A 25620-nucleotide genomic window follows, 5' to 3' on the forward strand; every position below is an offset into this window, starting at 1 on the left:
AATAAAATAAAAATGATGAAAAATACTATGTTTGGGGCCAGGGGAAGAGAGGGGGAAAAAGTAACTTGCTGCAACAGAAACTTCTTTCCACTTCCCAGGCCTTTCTCCTCTTTCATTCAGAAAGAAAATATTTCATGAGTGGTATACACTTCCTCTTGAATTCATGGAGAGAGAACAAAATGGAAGGAGTCTGGAATCCTGGAAATTGGGCTCTTCCCCTGACACCCAGCTCATCCTCAGTGCCAGCAGCAAGACAGTGCTTAGGTGAGATCAGCTCTTGAACAGCTGACTGAAGCTGAACCCAAGAAAAACAGAGGTGATGCTGGTGGCCAGAGGAAAGTATTTTGAAGAGCTTACAGCCACAGTGCAGTCTTTGTTTGTTGAAGATCTACAACCACAATTGGTCATGTCAGTCTATAGTCTAGGAGTTCTCTTGAATTCTTCTGACACTAAGTTCTCACATAGAAAGCATTTCTCACAGATGCTGCTATCTTCCCTTGGCAAGGAAACTCCATTCGATTCTGGCAGATGAAGTTCTGGCCTTTAGTTATTCATGCCTTCGTCACCTCTCAACTGGATTACAGCAATGCAGTGTGCCCTGTCATGAGGGCTTTAGCACTTAGGAAAATCCAGCTAGTTCATAACACTGCAGTTCATCTCCTCAGCAACACACACTACCATGAGCAAAGTCCTCAGGTCTTTATATTGTCTTACCATAGAATTTTGAATCATGTTCAAGGTCTTTGTCCTTATCTTCAAAGCACTCTATGGCCTGGGGCTGTGATACCTAAAAGGCCGTGGCCAACAATTATGCTTCTCTGGTGCAATGGAACTCTCAAAAATAAAAGTAAAGCTTGTCTGTCCAGGAGACAGAACTTTCTCCGAGTGCAGTCTGGGACTGTGGAGGAACTAATGACTGTCATGAACCTCACCACTTTCCGCTACAAATGCAAGGCACCTTTCTTTGACCGTGCCTTCTCTAACATATAAAAGGTATATTTATATTTTTTTTAAAGAGAGAGAAAAAAAATAACATACACCCTACCAAAACAAGACACTTCACTGCACACACTTCTGCTTCGGGGGAGAGGATGAGAGAACAAACGTGATGGATGTGTTCACGTTGTTTAGTGCATACCTGGAAGGCTCTCAGATACTACTGCAATAAGCGTGGTATAAAAATGTATACGACAGGGATCTGGGTAGCGAAACTCCCACAGTGAGTGTGCTGCTGATCACTGAATTAGCCTAGGTAGGATCTGATCTTTAATATTTAGGATCACATGGTGTCTCAAATAAAAGCCATAAAGAGAACTCTTTTTTTTCCTTCCAGGAATGGTGTCGGTATAATTTAGAAAAAAAATTACAGATATAATTATGAGGAAAAGTTGGAAACGTAAATATGAATAGCTGAAAGAAAAAGCAAGCTTCATTTATGCTTCATTTTGTTTTCCAGTAGGTTATTGATTTTCATTCAGTGAGAGCGGCTAGAGCACTTTCTTTGTTGTTAAATATTCCAGTAATGAAGCACTCTGTTAATCATACAGATCTAAGAATCAGATCTCCTGTCAGTTTCTTTTTAAGAATATCAACGCTCCTGTCAGGAAGCCAGCTTATTTTGTATTTTTCACAAAACTTTGCAAATTGTCAAAGTTTGCCAAATGTTTATTGATAAATATTATTGCTGATCTCCACACTCCATACTCTCTCTTCAAATTTTAAAACCTTAATGTTAACATTATTTAAAAAAAAAAAAAAGAAAGGACCAGAAAGATGTTAACCAGTAAGCGTATCTGATAGTTTTTGCATTGTTATGACCATTGTTTTCTCAGACACCCTCTCCACATGCTTCTTTTGATCTCCCTCCATGCATTATGTCTTAGGCGCCAATCCTGCAACTGCTTCCAAACAGTTGGACACCTGAAGTAAATGTAGCTCTGTGCAGACAAACTGCTGCACCTGCATAGAGCCCCACTGACTTTAGGGGTCTGTCCACAAAGGTGCAGTTGCACGACTGGGAACTGTTGAACTTCTTAGGCCAGTGATGGTTCTTTCCTTTCTCTCACCCCTGCAGTATAAACCACCATGCACAATTTGGTCACTGTACAGTGTATAAAAAGTGGTGTGCATGTTTTTAGATGTGATAGTAGATTGAATGTTTATTTTCTGTAGAAAATATTATAATAAAGTCAATTCCATGTGTGAATTTCCTCCCTCCCATAGCTATACCTACTGGTGGACACGAGGTGTATTAAATCATTTACCACTGCCTTATGATGAGGGTAAGTACTCTGTGTTCTTTTTGTTTTTGAGAATATTTTTGAAAAATACTGATTATTTTGATTCAGCCATTGAATGGTTTGCATCTATTCCTTTAATCACAAATTAACAAACTGATGATAAAAGCTGTGCAGTTATAAAGCTGACAGGTATTTCCTTCTCAATAAGCTGTGGGTTTCACTCTCATATATGAGATGCCTGCATCACGCCTGCCAAATGTCCATCAATTGTTGAGCCAGATATTGGGAATGTGGTGCTTATTGTAGACTTGTGAATATAACTTTGGCTTCTATAAGTTCACATGCAGGGAAGCATTTTAAATAGTTTTTTGTCTTATGTGGCTTGAAGTATTGTAAATTGGTAACGCACAAGAATAGTCTAGCCCAGGGGCGGGCAAACTTTTTGGCCTGAGGGCTGCATCGGGTTTCGGAAATTGTACGGAGGGCTAGTTAGGGGCAGAGTTGTGGCCCGGCCCCCACCTCCTGTCTGCCCCCCCGGGACTCCGGCCCCATCCAACACCCCCCCCCCCCCCCGTTCCCTGACTGCCTGCGGATCCCTGTCGCCCCATCCAACCTCTCCTCTCATTCCTGCCGGCCCCCCCGGGACCCCTGCCCCTTCCAACCACCCCTTATCCCTGTCCCCTGACTGCCCCCTGCCGCCCCATCCAACCCCCTCTCCTTCCTGACTGCTCCCCGGGACCCCTGCCCCCATTCAACCCCCTATTCCCTGCCCCCGATCACCACCCCGAACTCCCCTCCCCTCTATCCACCACCCCCTCCCGCCCCCTTACCATGCTGCCTGGAGCACTGGTGGCTGGAGGCGCTACAGCCACGTCGCCCGGCTGTAGCCAGGCCACACAGCACAGAGACCGGGTTAGGCTGGGCTCTGCGGGTACGCTGCCCCAGGAGCTCAGAGCCCCGCCGCCCAGAGCATTGCCTCGGCGACGGAACGAGCGAGCTGAGGCTGCAGGGGAGGGAGGACGGTGGGGGGCGGGGACGAGACTCCCAGGCCAGGAGCTCGGGGGCCAGGCAGGACGGTCTCATGGGCCGGATGTGGCCCACAGGCCGTAGTTTGCCCACCCCTGGTCTAGCCGATAGTTCAAATACAATTGGAAGACATATCACCACTTCTCCAGCTCGGAGACTGTTCGAATCGGAAATGTAAATGTAAACGGGAATCCAATTAACTAGTTAACTTTTATAATGTATCCCCTCAAATATATATGTCTTGTTTTTAGATCATATTTCTTGTGCTATAGAAAAAACATATGGAAGTGTATCTGGTTAAATTATTACAGGAATATGCAAATAGATTTTTTTCCAAATGTGCTAATGATTAGCAATAGAATATATTGTCTTTTTTTCAGTGACATGCACTGAAAACAGAAGGAAGTTGATAGTGAAGAAATTTCACAAATATGAAGAAGAGATTGATATTCACAACGAGTTCTTTCGGCCATATGAATTAAGCAGTTTTGATGACACCTTTTGCTTGGCAATGACCAATTCTATACGGTATGTTTTGTGGTGTTATAAACAAAATAATTTAGATTTCACAATTCTAATACATAACCTGAAACTTACTTTAGTGCAGGGGTTCTTAGTCTTTTTGAATCTTGCCCCACTTTAGTATTTGTTTTTACTTGGAGTCATCACCATCCCTTTACAATAGTGGGAAGGATACTGTTATGTAGTGTTGCTAATGCATTTGTACAGGAGATACCAGGCAGATTACTCAAAATACAAATCAAATGGTAGTGTAAAAACACACCTTACCTGTATTAGTGCTGCTGATGTTAGTCAGTGAGACATCTGAGTAAGTGGCATTGCAACCTGACACGCAGGTCACAACACCGCTCAAATTTGGACCGGCTGCCCCTCTATCTAGTGATGGAGGGTGGCTGAGCCAGATTTAAGTGAGTGGCATTGCAGCCTGGCACTTGGCCCCCACACTTTAACTATAATTACTGAATTATTAGAAGGTTCACTGCCCTCCTATCCCAAAAATTTGATGTGCCACCCCAGTTGAGAATTTCTGGTTTAGAGCTTTATTCAGCTGGAAAGAGGACATTTTTTAGGTAATGTAGACTACTTTATTTGGATTCATGCAGTTTTGTCTACACAGTGCCATAGTCCAGACTACAGGGTGTGAATTATAGACTGTTCTAACCTGTTGCTCTCTAACAGCCTCATGTAGACACCTAGATTCTGCTGGTGCGAACTAAAAGGTACCTAGTTCATTTTGAGTTAGTCCCATTTAAAACAGGACTACGTTAACATGAACTAGGTACCTTTTGTGCATGCCAGCAATGTGTATGTGGGGCCTGTAGAATGCAGCATGTTAGAGTGCTCTGCAAGTCACACACTCATAATCTGAACTGCAGCGCCATATAGACAAGCCCATCCTAATTCTAAATTAGGAGAAAAATTATGTCTCTGTTCAGATATGTTCTGTTTTTATCTCAAGATCATGTGCGCTTGGAGTTGATTAAAACAATCAGCTAGAGTGTTTTCCGGCTGGCAGCCATAACACCTTGGATCATGCCAACTGAGTATTTTAAAAAATATTTTTAGCATGCATGCTTTGGCTAATGGCTTTTGTGGGAATGATATCTAAAATGGCCATTTGAAGTAATCTGAGAGTCATGAACACCATCATGAAAATAACATTGTTGGGTCACCATTAGCCCAACCCTACTTCACAAGTGACAGCTCTGTGCATAGTCATGTTTTGTGAGTCTGCGTGGTACAACTGAAGGCTTCTTAAATCTCTTTGGATTTTAATTTTTACATGACAGTTTGTGACCTGTAATCAAAGTTTAATCTAGACAATCCTTTTTAATTCATGACAACAATTTTTAAATTCAGAACTAAATGTTACAGGACGTTCAGACTTGTAGATGTGAAGAATTTTCAACAAAACCTGACAAAATATAATTTCAGAAGCATATTTCACATGTTGAGCTTTATTTTATGGCTGATTTCCTCCCCTCTTTCAGAGATTTCATGCCCAAGAATGTTGGAATTGATCCAAGTCCATTTACAGTGCGGAAACCTGATGAAACTGGAAAATCAGTGGTGGGGTAAGATTTGCATGTAAAATATGAAATTTAAGATAGTGTACTGGCATAATAACATCAACATTGTCGAGTACAATGCAGTTAACAACAAAATGCATAATTACTTAGCTCAAGATGAGCAATGACTTGAAGGGGACACACAAGCCATACATGGCTCTTGAGTTGAGGCATAAGGCTAAAACCCTAGTACCTACCTGTACTCAGAGAGTATAAGGGATCCAAGGCCTATTTGCAGTAAATGGAAAGATTCTTACGGACTTCAGTGGACTTTGAATTAGGTCTCAAATATATTTATTACAGAATCAGTAGCATCTTGTATTACTGTGTATTGCCCTGTGTATGCCAGACAAACAATCTACGAAATCACTTATGTGAGAGTATACATTAAAACATAGTTCAGATTAGGCATAGTTTAGAAGAATAGTGAACATTTTCTGGCATGTTTCAGAGTAACAGCCGTGTTAGTCTGTATCCGCAAAAAGAAGAACAGGAATACTTGTGGCACCTTAGAGACTAACAAATTTATTAGAGCATAAGCTTTCGTGGACTACAGCCCACTTCTTCGGATGCATATAGAATGGAACATATATTGAGGAGATATATATACACACATACAGAGAGCATAAACAGGTGGGAGTTGTCTTACCAACTCTGAGAGGCCAATTAATTAAGAGAAAAAAAACTTTTGAAGTGGTAATCAAGCTAGCCCAGTACAGACAGTTTGATAATAAGTGTGAGAGTACTTACAAGGGGAGATAGAGTCAATGTTTGTAATGGCTCAGCCATTCCCAGTCCTTATTCAAACCGGAGTTGATTGTGTCTAGTTTGCATATCAATTCTAGCTCAGCAGTCTCTCTTTGGAGTCTGTTTTTGAAGTTTTTCTGTTGTAATATAGCCACCCGCAGGTCTGTCACTGAATGACCAGACAGGTTAAAGTGTTCTCCCACTGGTTTTTGAGTATTTTGATTCCTGATGTCAGATTTGTGTCCATTAATTCTTTTGCGTAGAGACTGTCCGGTTTGGCCAATGTACATGGCAGAGGGGCATTGCTGGCACATGATGGCATATATCACATTGGTAGATGTGCAGGTGAACGAGCCCCTGATGGTATGGCTGATGTGATTAGGTCCTATGATGATGTCACTTGAATAGATATGTGGACAGAGTTGGCATCGGGGTTTGTTACAAGGATAGGTTCCTGGGTTAGTGGTTTTGTTCAGTGATGTGTGGTTGCTGGTGAGTATTTGCTTTAGGTTGGGGGGTTGTCTGTAAGCGAGGACAGGTCTGTCTCCCAAGATCTGTGAGAGTAAAGGATCATCTTTCAGGATAGGTTGTAGATCTCTGATGATGCGCTGGAGAGGTTTTAGTTGGGGGCTGAAGGTGACAGCTAGTGGTGTTCTGTTATTTTCTTTGTTGGGCCTGTCTTGTAGGAGGTGACTTCTGGGTACTCGTCTGGCTCTGTCAATCTGTTTTTTCACTTCAGCAGGTGGGTATTGTAGTTTTAAGAATGCTTGATAGAGATCTTGTAGGTGCTTGCCTCTATCCGAGGGATTGGAGCAAATGCGGTTATATCTTAGAGCTTGGCTGTAGACAATGGATTGGGGCGTGCCTCCTATGTTGCCTGAGATTCAGTATCGTGTACCTTCCCCAATAAGCAGACTGTCAAGAGAGGAAGGTCTCCAGCACTGAAGTCCTCTAGGCATGGGAATAAGTAAAGTGCAGCCAAAACAAAGCAGTCCTTTTCTCTACAGAAGCCAGCCCCCTTGACTCCGGCACCAAGGCAGGTACCTTTGAGTCCAGCTCACTGAAGGTGGCTTTCTTAGTAGCTATCACTTCAGCCTGGAGGATGGCTGAACTTCGTGCTCGGATATCTAAACCACCTTATATAATCTTCTTTAAGGACAAAATATACTTGCACCCTCATCTGAGATTTCTCTCTAGAGTTTCATTTTCATAGAGACCTGTTAGTTTACTAACCTACATTTTACACAAAACCACATGCCAATAGAGAGAAGCAACACCTCCACTCTTAGATGTTAGGAGAGCTTTGGTATTTTAGGACAGGACTAAACAGTTCAGTTTGTCAACTCAACTATTTGTGGCCATTGCAGACAGAATGAAGGACCTCCCAATCTCTTCACAAAGAATTTTCTTGGATAACTTCTTACATTCATGTATGTTACAGTTTGGCAGGCATTTCCCTGCTGAGCAAAGTGATGGTACATTCCACAAGATTGCAAGGGTTCTCCATGGCATTCTTTGCACAAGTTCCTATCCAGGTAATTTGTAGAATGGTGACTTGATCTTCAGTCCACACCTTTGCGTCCTGTTATTGCCATCACTCAGTACTCTAGAGATGATGCTAAATTTGGACAAGTTTTACACCAGTCTGTGTACATGAACTCAGATGCCTCCTTCTACTGTACCGCTTGTGACTCACCAAAAGTGGAATGCACATGTGCAATCACGCGAAGAAGAAAAATGGTTATTAACCTTCTGTAACTGTTCTTCAAAATGTGATGTACATGTCCATTCCACAACCCGCCCTCCTATCCCTCTGCATTGGAGTTGTCCAGCAAGAAGAAACTGAGGAGGCTTGGGGATGGCTGAGCCCTTTATACCAGCATGCAATGGTGTGCGGCAACAAAGGGTACTCAAGCCACCCTGAGGGGTACCACTGAGGGGGGAAATTTCTGATGACTTTTTGAGAGGTGTGCACACACCACCAGGAGTGGAATGGCCAAAGAACAACAGTTATGGAAGGTTAGTAACCTTTTGGTTTTTTTGTAGTCCTAAAAAAGCCATTGATGTAGATAATTTGCCATATTGGTAATGCTATGACTGCACGATGTTACATTAACTTTTGAGGTATCTGCTTTTTTGGAAAATTTTTCTGGAAATTTTTAGAAACGATATAATATATTATATTTAAATATACTGAACCTGCAACATAGTTGTGCTTTCATAAAAGTTCAGGAATGGTGTTTACTTTTTTTTCTTTCTTCAGCAGCAACTAAAAGCTGAATAGAGGTGATTATTGTGGATGTATTTCTAAAAATTACCTGAGTTTGATATTTTATGTTGTAAATTCTTTCTTCCAAAGTCTACAAAGCATTAGGTGAATTGAGCTACTGTATGTGATTTTTGTTTTGTATGATGGTGCAGCAGTAGCTGTGCCATAGTTAAGGTTGTATTAAAGTACCATTTTAACAGGAGCATTAACCCTTTATTTTGTAAAAATCTCATAGAAATGGCAAAAACTAAAGCATAGAATATAGATTTAGAGTACAATTTAATTTCTCTTGGAAATAATTTTTAAAATGTGAAAGAATTACTCTTTGGTTTTTGTCCCTATTGGATTGTATCACTTTCCTTTGTACTCCTTTTGCAAGAAATCTTAACATCTGGGACCTTTCCTCTGTCCATGTTGTGGCTTCTCATGTGCCAATTCTTAGAATATCAGTTATCTATTAGTGTGTGCCTGTATAGCATTTTAACCACAACAGAAAATATGTGCTCCAAGCTAAACCCACCAAATATGATTTAATGAGAAGTCTACACAAATGCTAATGATGGAGAAAGATTGATCCAAATAGCCCTGTAGTCTAGGAGAAGGTTCCTTGATATGAGAAAGAGGAGACCAGAAGTTCAGATCTCCCCTCTTCTAAGTTCTGTTTAAATTTCCATGCAATTTACTATCCTTATTATTGATTAAAGCAATGAACCCCAACTTAGAAGACAGAAGAGCTGTTGAACAGTATGTACCCTAAACTTAATCAAACTTGTATTCTAACAAAACTTTAACAAGGATCTTGTATGCTTTTGTTTCTGTTATATCAACAGATGAGCAATCTGACTGTCTCACATCCCATGCATTTGGGAAGTTATTCTGTCTTCACACTGCTGAGGTCACTGTAAAGGTTTTGTGTTAGAGTGCTAGTTTGATGAACGTGAGGTTTGTATTGCTTTTTGGTATCTATTGGAGATGGAAGAGAAAAGGCCTTTTGGAGTGTTGTAGTGTGGTACAATATACAATGCTATCAATATGAAGGTGGAAAGGAATGTACAAGTCATTCCCTTAACTTCTTATTTCCATTATTTTAAATTTTTGAAAGGAGGGGGTATGTCCTGCCACAATCTTAACTGCCTCTAAATATAGTTTGTTTGCTAATATTATAGAAAAGTTATTGGAAATAAGACTAAATAGAATGAAATAATTCATTGGGAGTCAGTCAGAGCTGTGGATAGTCACTCTCTTTGAAAATCAGGCCATTAATTTAGTTGTCTGGCTTCTAAGTATTCAAGTTTGAAAATGGTGACCTTGGGGCCTTCACATTCATATCATCCCATTATCAGAACTTCAAATATTCTAATCTTTAAGGACATGTTAATTGGCAAAGATAGGAGAGACTGTAAATTGGGGTCTTGACTTAAGATATAAAGCATAAGGATGAAAGGGGAAAAATAATTTCCTGTTCTTTCAAATTAAGGGCCCGATAGGTTGCATAATCTAGTAGATTTTGCTCTTTTGCTCTTTCCAATTTTTGTATTAGGCAGTTCCAAGCTAATTTGATTTTCTCTCCTCTCTAAGGTAGTATATGTCAGTGTCCCCAGACAAAGAATACATTGTTCAGACATTTCTCTGAGGTCTCATACTTTTGGCATGGAACACAACTATAGAGCTGCACACAATTAATATGGTTTATTTTCTAAAGGAACAGTGGCTACTGGGTGAAAAAGGCACTTTACTGTACCTTCATTTGATGCAATAGACTTTAACATTTCATTGAGGCATGTCTGAACTGTGTATTGATTTGCCAATCTCCTCCTTGAATTTTTTGTAATGTTACTTTTTAAATCGTTTGACTCTGTATCCAAATATTGATTTGTTTCAAACAGCAGGACAACTTGTTCTGTTTATTTACAAGGATGCATTCTAAGATCTCTGGTCTTCCCAGTTTAAATATCCTCATGAGCTTGTGTCCTTGAACTCTTTGTTTTAAAACATTGGATGAAGTAGAGTATCCTTTTTTGTACTTCTGTTTTCAGTCTCAAAAATCCATTTGCAAAACGCATCATCATTGTATTTTTCCAAGGGGAAAATTACTAGTGGTAGCTATCTACAAGAGGTTATCAGGATGTTAACGCTCTACATAGAAATCCCAAGAAGTGATAGTGTGCCGTGTCTGCTATGAGTGACAGACCAGAGTAATTGTATGTTTTTTCCAAAGTGTAGCACTAAATCACCAAGGGTATTACAACAGATCCATGCTTTTGGTTCCATATTTCCAGGGCATTACCGTGTCAGGATGTCCTGAACTTAGTTTAGAGTAAGTGAAACAGCCTTTACCAACTTCCAAGCTAGAAGTACCAGCAAATGCTTCTGTTGTTTCTTCCACTTTCTTCATCTGACAGATCTGCACTGAATAACTCCTTTAGCTACCATCCTCTTTGTTCAGTCTTCTGCAGTGCCATTGAGAACCAGGGAGAGTCCCTAAACATTCATATCTTAAAGCTGAATTAAATGGATACCTGATGATTTCCTGGGTCACTTAAAGCTGACATAGACACCTCTGTTGGTGCCACAATTGAGTGTGTGGCTGGGGAAAATGGGGTATGACTGGAGCACTGCTACGCTCCAGTGGTCCCCTGCTAACCACTTGACCCTTTGAGGGCTGTTGTAGCCAGCGGAACTTAGAACAGCTGCAAAACTGCTCTAAATTGCTTTTTGAGACTGGACCTGTGCCCAGTGGTCCAGGGATAAGGAAGCCACAGTAATGGCTTAGAGACTCCTTTTATACCCACCTCTTTTTCCCAGACTGTTGCATACACCAAGTGGATAGACCCAAGAATCCAGTCCCTTAATGTTTTATTCCCTAGCCTGGAAAGATCCCTTATAAGGTGGCTTCAGATTTCTATATGGAAACAATAAGGAGAAGTTGACATGATCAGAGGAAATGGAGAGGAAGATGTGTTTATCAGCAGTGTTCTTTATAAATTGAAATGAGGGAGACACTAGCCATGGCAGGAAATGACCAAAGCTTTTCAAGGATTGTAGCATGATAAAGTGTGTAGTTAGGAAAAAGTGGATATTGATGGTTAAAAAGGAAGAAATAAAAGACTGGAAAAGGGGGAGAAGGCGAGAAGTCATGGATGACACTAAGGTTGTGAGCCTAGGAACAGGAGAGAGAGTGGAGGTGTCAATGGTGTTGAGGACACAAGGTGATGGAGAGGGAGAAGGAGGAAAGATGATAAACTCAGTTTTGGAGAGACTGGCTCTAAGACAGCTCTAGAACATCCAAAAGAAAATGTCATACAGTTAAAGATGTGAGCATGGAGTGCCTAAAGGGAGTTCTCTGATTTGGAGACCAGGGAGAAGGTGGCACTGTTGGGGAGGAGGAAAGTCATTAACACTATCCAGCAGTTTTATGGCTTTGTTTTTAAACTTTCAAGACCTGGGAAGAGAATTTAGGTAGAGATCCAAAGATAGAGAAGAACTGACAAAGTTTGGTGATGCAAGGATCAATCACGAAAGATACATAAAGTTGTTTAGAAAGAGAAAAAGAAAAAGCAGGGATGAAAAAAGAGACTGAACAGAAAATGGAGGAAGGCTGGCATAGTCATGGAAATGACTTCAGACATTCAGCAGTATGAGAAGAGGTACAGATATAGTGAATACCCAGGGAAAAGAAAAAATAGGGGATTCAAAGGATGGGCAGAGCCCTCAAGAATAGCAGAAGACGTTCAGAAGGTAGAATTTCTCCTTGCACCCTATGCCAGATGAGATGGAAACCAAAATTCAGGAATATACGTATGGTATATTTAAAAGTATTTTGTGTTCATTTAATAAATGTGTGCACTGTCTTTCTTCTTTGAATATATAGGAACAAAAGTAATAGAGAAGAAACTGTGCTGCAGCGCAAAACAGCTGCTAGTGCCCCTCCTCCCCCAAGTGAGGAAGCAGTGTCAAGTAGTTCTGAGGATGATTCTGGGACTGACAAAGAAGATGAGGGAGCTGTTTCTCAGCGTTCCACTCCAGTAAAGATGACAGATACAGGCGATAATATAAAAATAACAGAGGTGAGAAAATTGCACTGGCACACATGAAGGGAGACCATCAACTTAAAATACACATTTCTTATGAAAATATTTTGCTTACTGTTACTTGTAACACCTAATGTTACTGACATTAAAAGGGAAAATTATTTTCTCCAGTTTATTTGCTTTATTTGACAGCATTTAGTGAACCTTATTATACACAATTGTCGTTTTCTCTGTTCGTTGGAGCCTCTCACAAAACATTAGGGAAGAAAATAACATTTATAAAAAAAAAGAAAATGTGATTCTAAAGCCTTAAAAACTGGAAAGGGATTCGTGGGCAGGAATAGTATCTAACACTACTTTTAATTCAGGTTTTGAAATTGACTAGTTTTCAAGTTGAAAGTGTCCCTTTGAGGACTTTATTTGTATCTGAGTTCTGAATTGCCAAGTAGTAACTTAATAGTCTGAGGTGTTGAAAAATGGTTTAATAAAACTAAATTATCTAAACTGCACATTCTGATTTTATCATATAATATTAGTTTTACAGATATGTAAAGTAAGAAAAATGCGGGTTGGGAACTTATTAGAGTTTGATTTAAGGATATTTACTTTATATATTCTGACGTGATGTTTCCAGTTTGTGTTTTAACAGTTATAAAGCTTTAACTTTTTAAATCTCAATATCTACTGTCATTAAATAATTATTGTCTGATCCCACCATAATTTCCGGCAATTGACTTCCTGTATAACACAGGCCATAGAACCTCACCCAGCAAGTTCTGCATCAAGCCCATAATTTCTGGTTGAGTTAGAGTATGTGATTTAGAAAGATATCCAGTCTTGATTTAAATAATGGAGAACCCAGAAACATTTTGTGCCAGCCAAGGGAGCAGAATTTTTATTCACACATCTCCCCAAACTCCTTAGTAGCTCAAGCTGCCACTTATAAGAGCAAGCAACATCAACTAAAGTCTACCCCTTCTAATAAGGAAGCCAAGCCTAAACACTTAAACCTATTTTTGAGGAAGGTTTTTACTTCAACCAGTATGCAATTTTGTACAGCCAACTGTCAGACATTATTGTCCAAGTACCATTTTGTTAATTATTCTAAATTCACAGAATTTACTCACAAACTTCCTTAGGAGGACAGGCACCGTGGGTAAATTGATTGCCAGATCATCCCTCCAAGCTTTGCTGCAGCAGTCACAGCCTCCAGATTGATGGTAACAGCTGTTGTCACACATTGAGTGATATGGCTTCATTTCTCCAGATTCCACCGGGAAGACCAATCTGCAGTGGAGGATTTGCCCTTTGAAGGGAACAATCTCTTCAGTGAGAAGATGAATGATTTGTTACACTCATTGAAGGATGCTGGGCATCTACATTCCAGCTCCAAAGAAGAAATACCCCAGACCACACACATACAGGCACAACCAGTACTACAATTATTTTACCACCCATTATTGAACCACCATGGAGAATGCAGTGGATCAAGTACGATGTTCCCACCTCTTCCCTCCTTCCAACCCCAGCCTTTTCCTAAAATACATTTTTGACAGGACCTTTGAGAGCTGTGAAACACTCCAGATGCTGCATTCATCCACCCAAAACTCTGATACCCAATTTGGTGGCCATCTATCTCATTTCTCCAAAGCCTGGCAGAGGATAATGACAGACAAATGGGTTCGCAACATCATTCATACCACTATACCATAGAATGCCTCTTTCCCATCCCTCTTCAGGGACCACTCTGATGAAAGGATGTTCATTTAAGAAGTAAACTCCTTTCTTCATCAGGGTGCTGTAGTGCTGAGGCTGCCTACAATACTGGGGAAAGTTTTTACTCAAAATATTTCCTCCTCCTGCAAAAAGGGAGGATGAAGACCCATCGTAGAATGCAAACATCTCAATGTCTTTATCTGTAGATTGATATTCAGAATGGCCACCTTGGCATCAGTAATTTCTTCACTGAATAAAGATGACTGATTCACAGCTCTTGATATGAAAGATGCCTCCTTTCACATAGACATCCACCCCTCACATAGAAAGTGTCTTAGACTCACTGTAGGTTTGAACTAGTGTCAACACAAGGTGTTCCCCTTTAGCCTTGCACCAGCCCCAAGGCTATTTACAAAGGTACTATCAGTAGTGGTTGCTCTCTTCCAAGACCACGGACCATCAGTTTTTCCTTACTTTGACTAGCTACTGATTGAGAGATCTCATCAAATGGTACTGACAGCAACCTCATTCTTGCTCCATCTTCTGCATTCACTGGGACTCTGTATAAATATATAATCCATTTTAGTTCTCATGCAAACTATAGAGTTTATCAGGGCAATACTGGAATCTATCAGTGCCACAGTATATCTTCCTCAGGCCAGACATCAATCCATAAAGGAAGTTGTCATTCAACTCAGACTGAGTCCATGGGCTTCAGTCTGTTCATGTCTCAGCCTTCTAGGTTACATGGTTTCCTGTACATGTGAGACCCTTTGCAAGGTTTTGACTTTGTTGCCTGCAAGCTTGGCTTCAGATGGTATACACACCAAATAAGTTATTCACTCCCACATAGAGCATGAGCTTCTTTAGTTTGTTGGGAGACTAGGGAACAAGTGTGTGTGGGGGGAGTTCCCTTTCATTCCGCCCACGTATGAGGAGATGCTGATCATGGACACCACCTTGTTAGAGTGGGGTGCCCATCTATATTAACATACAGCACAGGATGTGGACTCATAGAATCATAGAATATCAGGGTTGGAAGGGACCTCAAGAGGTCATCTAGTCCAACCCCCTGCTCAAAGCAGGACCAATTCCCAACTAAATCATCCCAGCCAGGGCTTTGTCAAGCCGGGCCTTAAAAACCTCCAAGGAAGGAGACTCCACCACCTCCCTAGGTAACACATTCCAGTGCTTCACCACCCTCCAAGTGAAATAGTGTTTCCTAATATCCAACCTGGACCTCCCCCGCTGCAACTTGAGACCATTGCTCCTTGTTCTGTCATCTGCCACCACTGAGAACAGCCGAGCTCCATCCTCTTTGGAACCCCCCTTCAGGTAGTTGAAGGCTGCTATCAAATCCCCCCTCATTCTTCTCTTCTGGAGACTAAACAATCCCAGTTCCCTCAGCCTCTCCTCATAAGTCATGTGCTCCAGACCCCTAATAATTTTTGTTGCCCTCCGCTGGACTCTTTCCAATTTTTCCACATCCTTCTTGTAGTGTGGGGCCCAAAACTGGACACAGTATTCCAGATGAGGCCTCACCAATGTCGAATAAAGGGGAACGATCACGTTCCTCGATCTGCTGGCAATGCCCCTACTTATACAGCCCAAAATGCCATTAACTTTCTTGGCAACAAGAGCACACTGTTGACTCATATCCAGCTTCTCGTCCACTGTGACCCCAGGTCCTTTTCTGCAGAACTGCTACCTAGCCATTCGGTCCCTAGTCTGTAGCAGTGCATGGGATTCTTCCGTCCTAAGTGCAGGACTCTGCACTTGTCCTTGTTGAACCTCATCAGGTTTTTTTTGGCCCAATTCTCTAATTTGTCTAGGTCCCTCTGTATCTGATCCCTACCCTCTAGTGTATCTACCACGCCTCCTAGTTTAGTGTCATCTGCAAACTTGCTGAGAGTGCAGTCCACACCATCCTCCAGATCATTAATAAAGATATTAAACAAAACTGGCCCCAGGACCGACCCTTGGGGCACTCCACTTGAAACCGGCTGCCAACTAGACATGGAGCCATTGATCACTATCCGTTGAGCCCGACGATCTAGCCAGCTTTCTATCCACCTTACAGTCCATTCATCCAGCCCATACTTCCTTAACTTGGCGGCAAGAATACTGTGGGAGACCGTATCAAAAGCTTTGCAAAAGTCAAGGAATAACACATCCATCATGCCCAGAAACCTCCTAGAAATTTGAGCAGTCCCTGAGGCCTGCTAACAATTCCTACCACTCATACAGATCTGGCATATTCAAGTGATGTCACACAACATGGCAACAGCTTTCTACATCAACAAATGAGGGGGAGCACAATCACCCCTTTCTGGATAGAGGCTGTCAATTTTTGGAGCTGGTATATTTGTCACCCAATCACTGTGTCATCAGGACACCTCCCAGGGAGTCATGACAACTAGCAGACATAGTCAGCCAGGTACTCCTCTAAGGACCACAAATGGGATATTCATTATTCCATGGTACAGATCATATTTCATCAATGGGCATCTACATCCTGGGACCTGTTTGAGAAGAGAACAGAAAATGAATGATCTACCATTCCAAGGGCGACAAGGTCAGGACTCCAGAGGGGAAACACTTCATTTCCCTTGGTCAGGACACCTAATGCTCATCCTCCCTTCTGTTGCACCATACCTTGCTGTTTGAGGAACATCAAGCAAGATGAAATGGTGATCATCCTGATTGCTCCCAGATGGCCCAGGCAATTCTGGTTTCCCATTATTCTACAAATGTCAGCATGTCTGCACAATCAGTACCCAATTCTTTCTGGATGTATTGACAAGGGCAAGGTCAGGTATCCCTTTCTGGCTTCACTTCATCTGATGGCTTGGTTTGTGTATCAACCCTAGAAAGAACATGTTCAGAAGCTATTCAGGCCATCCTTAACAATAGTAAGAAGGAATCAGCTTTCTATTATTGTTGTCTACACAGCTAAGTGGACAAGGTTTTTTCTGTCTTGTCTCAGCATTGCCAGATAAACCCAGAGGACTATATTGGTATATCGTCTTTCCTTGAAGACCTTGGGTCTTTCCCTGAGCTCAGTAAGGGTACACTTAGCAGCTATCAGGGCCTGTCATCCTCCTATTGATGACTACTCCATTTTCACTCATCCTGTGACAGTACATTTCCTGCAAGGCCTAGTCAGAACCTTTCCTTCTGTGATTAAAACCTCCTGTGACATGGGACCTCAGCCTGGTCCTCTCAACGTTAACAAGAGCTCTGTTTGAAACCCCTACCTTTGTGCACTATAACACATTTGACTATGAAGGTCATCTTTCTAGTTGCCATCACCTCAGCTACAAGAGTAGGTGAACTACAGGCCCTTATGGCTGATCCACTATACACAATCTTCCATAAGGATGAAGTTTCTCCAAGACTACATCCAAAATTTACCCCATGTAATCTCTGATTTCCATCTGACTCAGACAATTCACATATCTTTTTTCCTAAACTGCATGCCACCAGTCGTTCCATCTTACAACGTGGAAGCTCCATGGTTAAATCCGTTGGAGCTTTCCTGTTCAGACCGGGTTAGACAGGTCCTCTTTGGCAGTAGGAAACCCTCTACGAGAGCCACGTACCTTGCCAAATGGAAGAAATTTTCAGTCTGGTCAGTGCAGCGCCATTCACCCCCTACGCTGGCTGCAGTGCCACACATTCTGGACTACCTCCTCCATCTGAAACAGGAGGATCTCCCATTGTCTTCTATATGGGTGCACTTAGCCGCCATCTTGGCCTTCCACCCAGGCATGCAGGGCCACTCGGTATTTGCTAACCTCATGGTCAGCTGATTCCTAAAGGAGCTCAATAGGTTATACCCTCACATCCATCAATCGATTCCTGCCTGGGACCTCAGCTTGGTCCTTTCTAGGCTCATGGGACCCCCTTTTGAGCCTTTAGCAACATGTTTCTTGCTCTACCTCTCTTACAAAGTCGCATTCCTGGTAGCAATAACCTCGGCCAGGAGGGTGTCCGAGCTCAGGGCCTTGACATCAGACCCTCCCTACACCAGGTTCTATAAGGACAAGGGTCAGCTCAGACCTCACTCTGCTTTCATCCCAAAGGTTGTCTCACAGTTCCACATCAACCAGAACATCTTCCTCCTTGTTTTCTACCCTAAATCTCATTCCAGCGGCAGGGAGCAGAGACTCCACTCTCTGGATGTCCGCAGGGCACTGGCCTTTTATATAGAGAGAATGAAACCGTTCAGAAAGTCGGTCCAGTTGTTCGTAGCAGTCGTGGACAGGATGAAAGGTCAGCCGGTTTCATCCCAATGTATCTTGTCATGGATCGTGTCCTGTATCCGCGAGTGCTACAACCTAGCAGGTGTTCCTGCACCTCCGATCACTGCACACTCTACCAGGGCACAGGCTTCATCTACAGCGTTCCTGGCTCAGGTTCCCACCCAGGAAATCTGCAAGGAAGCGACGTGGTCCTCCATACACACTTTCGCCGCACATTGTGCAATTACCCAGCAGGCCAGAGATGATGGGGCCTTTGGAAGAGCAGTACTCCAATAAGTGGACAGCTCCAACCCCACTTTCTGATCTTGGCATGGGAATCACCTGATTGGAATGGTCATGAACAAGCACTAGAAGACGAAAAAATGGTTACTCACGTCTCGTAACTGTTGTTCTTTGAGATGTGTTGTTCATGTCCATTCCAATACCAACCCTCCTACCACTCTGTTGGAGTAGCCAGCAAGAAGGAACTGAAGGGGTGGCGGGTTGGCAGGCCTCTATATTGCGTGCCATGAAGGCATGACTTCAGGGGGCGCCCAGGCCGGCCTGACGGATGCTGCTAAGGGAAAAATCTCCTGGCCATTCTGCACGTGTATGCGCACACACCTGATTGGAATGGACATGAACAACACGTCTCAAAGAACAACAGAAGTGAGTTCTTTGTTACGAGAAGTGAGTAACCATTTTTTCCTTGCTTTACCTGACTTTTTAAGAGTAAAACTCTGGCTGGTAGCATCCCACAGGATCTCCCGGGTAATCTTCTGATCAAATTGGGATCACTGTTTTTGCACCCCAACTGCATTGCCCAATCTTGATAAAGTGAGGTCAGGATGACTTTTGGTCCACACTTGAGACCCTCCGTTGGGTACTGGTTCTTTGTCAAGTCCATGAGTCTGTGTTTCCCAAGTATGTATATAATAGGGGAATAACAGGAGACAATGACTCCACCAAAGTGATCTCAACTACCTCTGTCTGGGTGAACAGTCAAGACTCTGAAATAGCTTCTTGACCAGTGGTTCTCAAACTTTTGTACTGGTGACCCCTTTTACATAGCAAGCCTCTGAGTGCGACCCCCCCTTATAAATTAAAAACACTTTTTTGTATATTTAGCACCATTATAAATGCTGGAGGCAAAGCGGGGTTTAGGGTGGAGGCTGACAGCTCGCGACCCCCCCATGTAATAACCTCGCAACCCCCTGAGGGGTCCCGACCCCCAGTTTGAGAACCCCTATTCTTGACTATTAGAGCCTGGTACTTTCCTGGTAGTAACTTATGAACCATTGTCCTCTGACTCAGAAAAGTTGTTTTCTCTCATTCATGCATCTCGTGCTTACATTTTCTCAAGGCTTCCAGGACCTCATGGCCAAAGTAAGAAATTACAGAATTGTCACTCTGCTGGGACACTGGCAAACAGTGTGTATGGTTATTTTACTCTATCAAAGCTCAAAGTCAAGCTACTTGTTAAATGCATTAACATAAACTTTAATTTGTTGTATTTTTAGTATGTTTATGTTTAATGCCTCATGATTATAGGCCAAAATATCCTACACTTGGCTAAAAGTGTGGTGCTTGATAACAATGAAGATTAAAATTACTTTTTTTCCAGAACAATTTCAACAATATATCCGTGACCTCAAAATTGTTTTATAGACTCTGATTGACTTCTCATATATGAATGTTAGCCACATATACAGGGCTTAAATTTTCCCAAGCCCGGTTTGTGTTATTTGATGCAATAATTCTGAAATACTGTGATGTTAATTTTGAGACTGTGTCTCAGAATAATGGAGAGTAAGTGTCTTAGACCAATGGAAAAGAAGGGGTTTTTACAGTGGTTGTAGCTAGGAACCAGGAGTCACGACTCTTGAGCACTATCGCCAACTCTTCTTCATGAGGTGCTGTGCAATCTGGGCAAGTGATTTCATTTCATTTTGTCCATCTATAAAATGGATATAATCCTCCCCTCCCTCTTACTGAGCCTGAATACATTTTTGTAAAACATTTTGAAATGCTTTAATGAAAGGTGTATGTAAATGCAAAATATTACTTAAGACATTTTAAACTGTATTGGTTTATAACCAGCAATAAATTAATTTATTCTCCTTGTTAATAACAATATTGAGTCATATTTTGCATTCTTAGTACCCTTATGTCTATTGAAACATACTGAGAATTTAATTATTAATTTGTGTAACTTTACTACCAAGACCACAGTGCTGTGAATGATTGCCCACGGGCCCCAGTATGCCCACTCACAGTCCATTGCAAAACTTGGGCCTATGTTAGGCCTTGGCTACACTTACCCGGTAGTTCGGCGGCGAGCGATCGAACTTCTGGGTTCGACTTATCGCGTCTAGTCTGGACGCGATAAGTCGAACCCGGAAGTGCTCGCCGTCGACTGCGGTACTCCAGCTCGGCGAGAAGAGTACCGCGGAGTCGACGGGGGAGCCTGCCTGCCGAGTGTGGACCAAGGTAAGTTCGAACTAAGGTACTTCGAACTTCAGCTACGTTATTCACGTAGCTGAAGTTGCGTACCTTAGTTCGAATTAGGGGGGTAGTGTAGACCTGGCCTTAGTATTTGTGACCACCATTATAAACGTCAAAAGCACAAAACTATCTTTGGAGGATATTTTATATATAAAGGTAATAATTATGCTGCTTTTTTTTTGTGCAGAGATCAAATGTAAAAGAATGTTAGATACCAAAGCTGTGTATATTCACTAGTTGATCTTGGTTTAGAATAGATTACACAATGCAGTTAGTTTCCATAACTGAGTTAATTGGAGCATCAGATATGGGCTTTTGAGAGAGTGTTTTGGAATTAACATTTCAGCAATAGCCATTATTTGTCATGGGTCCCAGCATGCAGCTATCCAAAGAGAGGCTATAATGCAGGGTTTTGAAACATGAGGGCTGAGCTAATAATATAGTAAGAAATAATTTATGCAATTAGCTATGACTGAAAAGGATTAAAAATATCTAATTCAAGAAACTCTTATTTTTGAGAACCTGTGAACGACAGGAATGTAACAGAAGTATATTTTGTTTCAACTTCCATAAAGAACAGAGTTTTAAAATTTTATTTTCTGTTTGCAGAAATGCCTATCATTTGAATAGTACCCATAATGAAAAGGAACGCTAATGTACCAGTGTAGAAACAAAGTTTTCTAAACTAGGAAAATGGACGACTTTGACATTGATCAAAGTGTCAGTTAGTTGTCAATGTAGTTTATAATTTTTAAAATATCTCTATTTTCTGCACGTACTTCGGGTGCATTCTTGAGTAAATAATGTTATTACAGGACAATCAAATATTTGTGTGTTTTGGGCTTTGAGTTATGAGGCAGCAATGGTAACAAAGTCAGAAGAAATAAAGTAAACTTACCTAAGCACTATCTATTCTACAAATAAATAAATCCTTATATCTGTCGTATCTGCATCTAGTAGATCCTTAGTACAGTGTAGAACTAATTATTTTTATATTAAAGCTAATTAAATGTAGCTAGCATTCATAAAGAGAGACTTCTAGTTTTAACTGTGACCATTTTAATGCACCTATTTGGTATATGCTGATAATGCTTTATACAGTTAGTGTGCAATACCTGTTTTCATTCTGCCCCTCTTTTTGCGCAGCCTTGGTCTCATCTCACCCCATAGTGAATTTTTGGTTTTGTTTGGTTTTTATTTTATTTTTTAAGTATCATCAAAATTGAATCTTTGTTTTTTAAGTTATGGAAATGTGGAAAAAACTAAAAATTGTTGAACCAAGATGATTCAAATGTCAGAAGCTGGGAACTTGCCAGCAAGTTAAAGTAGTATGGGCTGGATGAATGGACTATAAGGTGGATAGAAAGCTGGCTAGATCATCGGGCACAACGGGTAGTGATCAATGGCTCCATGTCCAGTTGGCAGCGGGTAGCAAACGGAGTGCCCCAAGGGTCAGTCCTGGGGCCGGTTTTGTTCAGTATCTTCCTTAATGATGTGGAGGATGGCGTGGATTGCACCCTCAGCAAGTTTGCAGATGACACTAAACTGGGAGGAGTGGTAGATACGCCGGAGGGTAGGGACCTAGACAAATTAGAGGATTGGGCCAAAAGAAATCTAATGAGGTTCAACAAGGACAAGTTCAGAGTCCTGCACTTAGGACAGAAGAATCCCATGCACTGCTACAGACTAGGGATCGAGTGGCTAGGCAGCAGTTCTGCAGAAAAGGACCTAGGGATTACAGTGGATGAGAAGCTGCATATGAGTCAACAGTGTGCCCTTGTTGCCAAGAAGGCTAATGCCATTTTGTGCTGTATAAGTAGGAACATTGCCAGCAGATCGAGGGACATGATCATTCCCCTCTATTCAACATTGGTGAGGCCTCATGTGGAGTACTGTGTCCAGTTTTGGGCCCCACACTACAAGAAAGATGTGGAAAAATTGGAAAGAGTCTAGCAGAGGGCAAAAAAAAATGACTAGGGGGCTGGAGCACATGATTTACGAGGAGAGGCTGAGGGAACTGGGGCTTATTTAGACTGCAGAAAAGAAGAATGAGGGGGGATTTGATGGCTGCTTTCAATTACCTGAAAGGGGATTCCAAAGAGAATGAGAGTACTTGTGGCACCTTAGAGACTAACAAATTTATTAGAGCATAAGCTTTCGTGGACTACAGCCCACTTCTTCGGATGCATAACAGAAGTGGGCTGTAGTCCACGAAAGCTTATGCTCTAATAAATTTGGTAGTCTCTAAGGTGCCACAAGTACTCCTGTTCTTCTTTTTGCGGCTGCTACTCTGAAACCTGTCCAAAGAGAATGGATCTAGACCAAGCGTGGCCAACCTGAGCCTGAGAAGGAGTCAAAATTTACCAATGTGCATAGCCAAAGGGCCACAGTAACACGTCAGCTACACCCCCAACCCCTATTGTCTCCCACCAGCCAGCAGCATCGCCGATCAGCACCTAACCTTCCATCCCTGCGCCTCCCGCCCGCCACGATCAGCTGTTTTGTGGTGTGCAGGAGGCTTGGCGGTGGGGGGTGGGAGGAGCCAGGGTGCAGCAGACTCAGGGGTAGGGGCTGGGGCCTGGGACAGAGCCAGGGATTGAGCAGTAAGCACACTGTAACACATTGGAAAGTTGGCCCTTGTAGCTCCAGCCCTAGAATTGGTGCCTATGCAAGGAGCCGCATATTAACCTATGAAGAGCCGCATGTGGCTCCGGAGCCATAGGTTGGCCTCCCCTGATCTAGACTGTTTTCAGTGGTACCAGATGATTGAACAAGGAGTAATGGTCTCAAGTTGCGGGACGGAGGCGGGGGGAGAGTTAGGTTGGATATTAAGAAAAACGTTTTCACTTGGAGGGTGGTGAAGCACTGGAATGGGTTACCTAGGGAGGTGGTGGAATCTCGATCCTTAAAGGTTTTTAAGGTCAGGCTTGACAAACCCCTGGCTGGGATTATTTAGCTGGGGATTGGTCCTACTTTGAGCAGGGGGTTGGACTAGATGACCTCCTGAGGTCCCTTCCAACCCTGATATTCTATTATTCTAACTTCAAACACATCTTGTTTTTATAAATTTTGCTGTGAATAAAAAAAACTGAATTTGAAGAAAATTAATTACATTTAATGTTATGAATGTTTAAAGTTAGCAACTTTGAGCATGCATATTTACACAGTTTCTAAACATTAACATTTTAAGGATGTCACCTTCCATTGGCTTCGGTGATGCATGTAAATGCTACAGGCTTAATAATAGCTGTACAGTAGGGTTAATGTTTATCTAGGTCACATGTTGTGAAGTTTACTTCATTAAAGTTTACAAAATATGTTGATCTTTAGAGGGAAGGTGCTAAAGAAGTCAAATTCTTCTTCTTTATAATTGCAAAAATTAATCACACTTTCTTAAATCTTACGGTAACACAAAGCAAACAGACTATCTGTAATAACAAAAATTGTTTTAGTGTTGTCCTTGTAATATTTTTAAAAAGGCTTTTCTGAAAAATAGTAAATGAGAACTGTTTGGATTTGACGCTTCCTCTGTTATCTGCTAATGTGATTTTTATACCTAATTTATACCTTTATGAAGGCTGGTGGCAGATCCACCAGCTGGATAGTCCAAAAAATATCTAAATGATTGAGTCAGGTTCCAAATCCCTTTCCTCAGGGCAGGTTTTGTTAACAATGGACAATACAGAAGACTTGATGTAATGCAAAACACTTGGAAGAAATACTTTCCTTGCCAGGACACATCCAGCTCTCCCTAGTCCACTCTGATTCTGGGTCTTTCACTACTAAGGATAGGTTGTCTCTGTTTTATAGCAGGCACTGCTTGCAACCTGCAGTCACATGACCCTTGTCAGTTTTAAGGGGTTTAACCTTAAAATAGGGCACAGCAGCGTGCACATGCACATCAGCACCCTGTTCCACTGGACCTGTATATTTCATGAACATGTAACTTTTTAAAACTATAATGGAAATTAAAATAATTTTAGTCTGAAGAAAATATGGAGTTTTCTTTACGTAGTATAGACCAAGAAGATTAAAGATAAATGGTGAAAGGTTTTTGTAAATGACTTGTATAATGTTTTCTTTCCTAAACTAAAAATAAATAAAAGGTTTCAGAGTAGCAGCCGTGTTAGTCTGTATCCGCAAAAAGAAGAACAGGAGGACTTGTGGCACCTTAGAGACTAACAAATTTATTAGAGCATAAGCTTTCGTGGACTATAGCCCACTTCTTCGGATGCATATAGAATGGAACATATATTGAGGAGATATATATACACACATACAGAGAGCATAAACAGGTGGGAGTTGTCTTACCACCTCTGAGAGGCCAATTAATTAAGAGAAAAAAACTTTTGAAGTGATAATCAAGCTAGCCCAGCACAGACAGACAGTTAGATAACAAGTGTGAGAATACTTACAAGGGGAGATAGATTTCAATGTTTGTAATGGCCCAACCATTCCCAGTCCTTATTTAAACCGGAGTTGATTGTGTCTAGTTTGCATATCAATTCTAGCTCAGCAGTTTCTCGTTGGAGTCTGTTTTTGAAGTTTTTCTGTTGTAATATAGCCACCCGCAGGTCTGTCACTGAATGACCAGACAGGTTAAAGTGTTCTCCCACTGGTTTTTGAGTATTTTGATTCCTGATGTCAGATTTGTGTCCATTAATTCTTTTGCGTAGAGACTGTCCGGTTTGGCCAATGTACATGGCAGAGGGGCATTGCTGGCACATGATGGCATATATCACATTGGTAGAT

At 41.7% G+C, this 25620-nt stretch overlaps 1 protein-coding gene across 6 annotated transcripts in view; it reads left to right on the plus strand.

The window, feature by feature from the left end:
- The window catches only part of FIG4 (FIG4 phosphoinositide 5-phosphatase), a 168761-nt gene that overhangs the window by 101699 nt on the left and 41442 nt on the right, over window positions 1-25620 (plus strand). For all 6 annotated transcript variants that reach the window (XM_065590216.1, XM_005287634.5, XM_065590213.1 and 3 more), the window contains exons 17-20: window positions 2224-2282; window positions 3647-3794; window positions 5279-5362; window positions 12244-12439. In XM_065590216.1, coding sequence (XP_065446288.1) covers window positions 2224-2282; window positions 3647-3794; window positions 5279-5362; window positions 12244-12439 — 487 coding nt within the window. The remainder of the gene's footprint in view (window positions 1-2223; window positions 2283-3646; window positions 3795-5278; window positions 5363-12243; window positions 12440-25620) is intronic.

This window comes from Chrysemys picta, chromosome 3, assembly GCF_011386835.1.
Source record: "Chrysemys picta bellii isolate R12L10 chromosome 3, ASM1138683v2, whole genome shotgun sequence".
In the NCBI taxonomy this organism is placed as follows: Eukaryota; Metazoa; Chordata; order Testudines; family Emydidae; genus Chrysemys; species Chrysemys picta.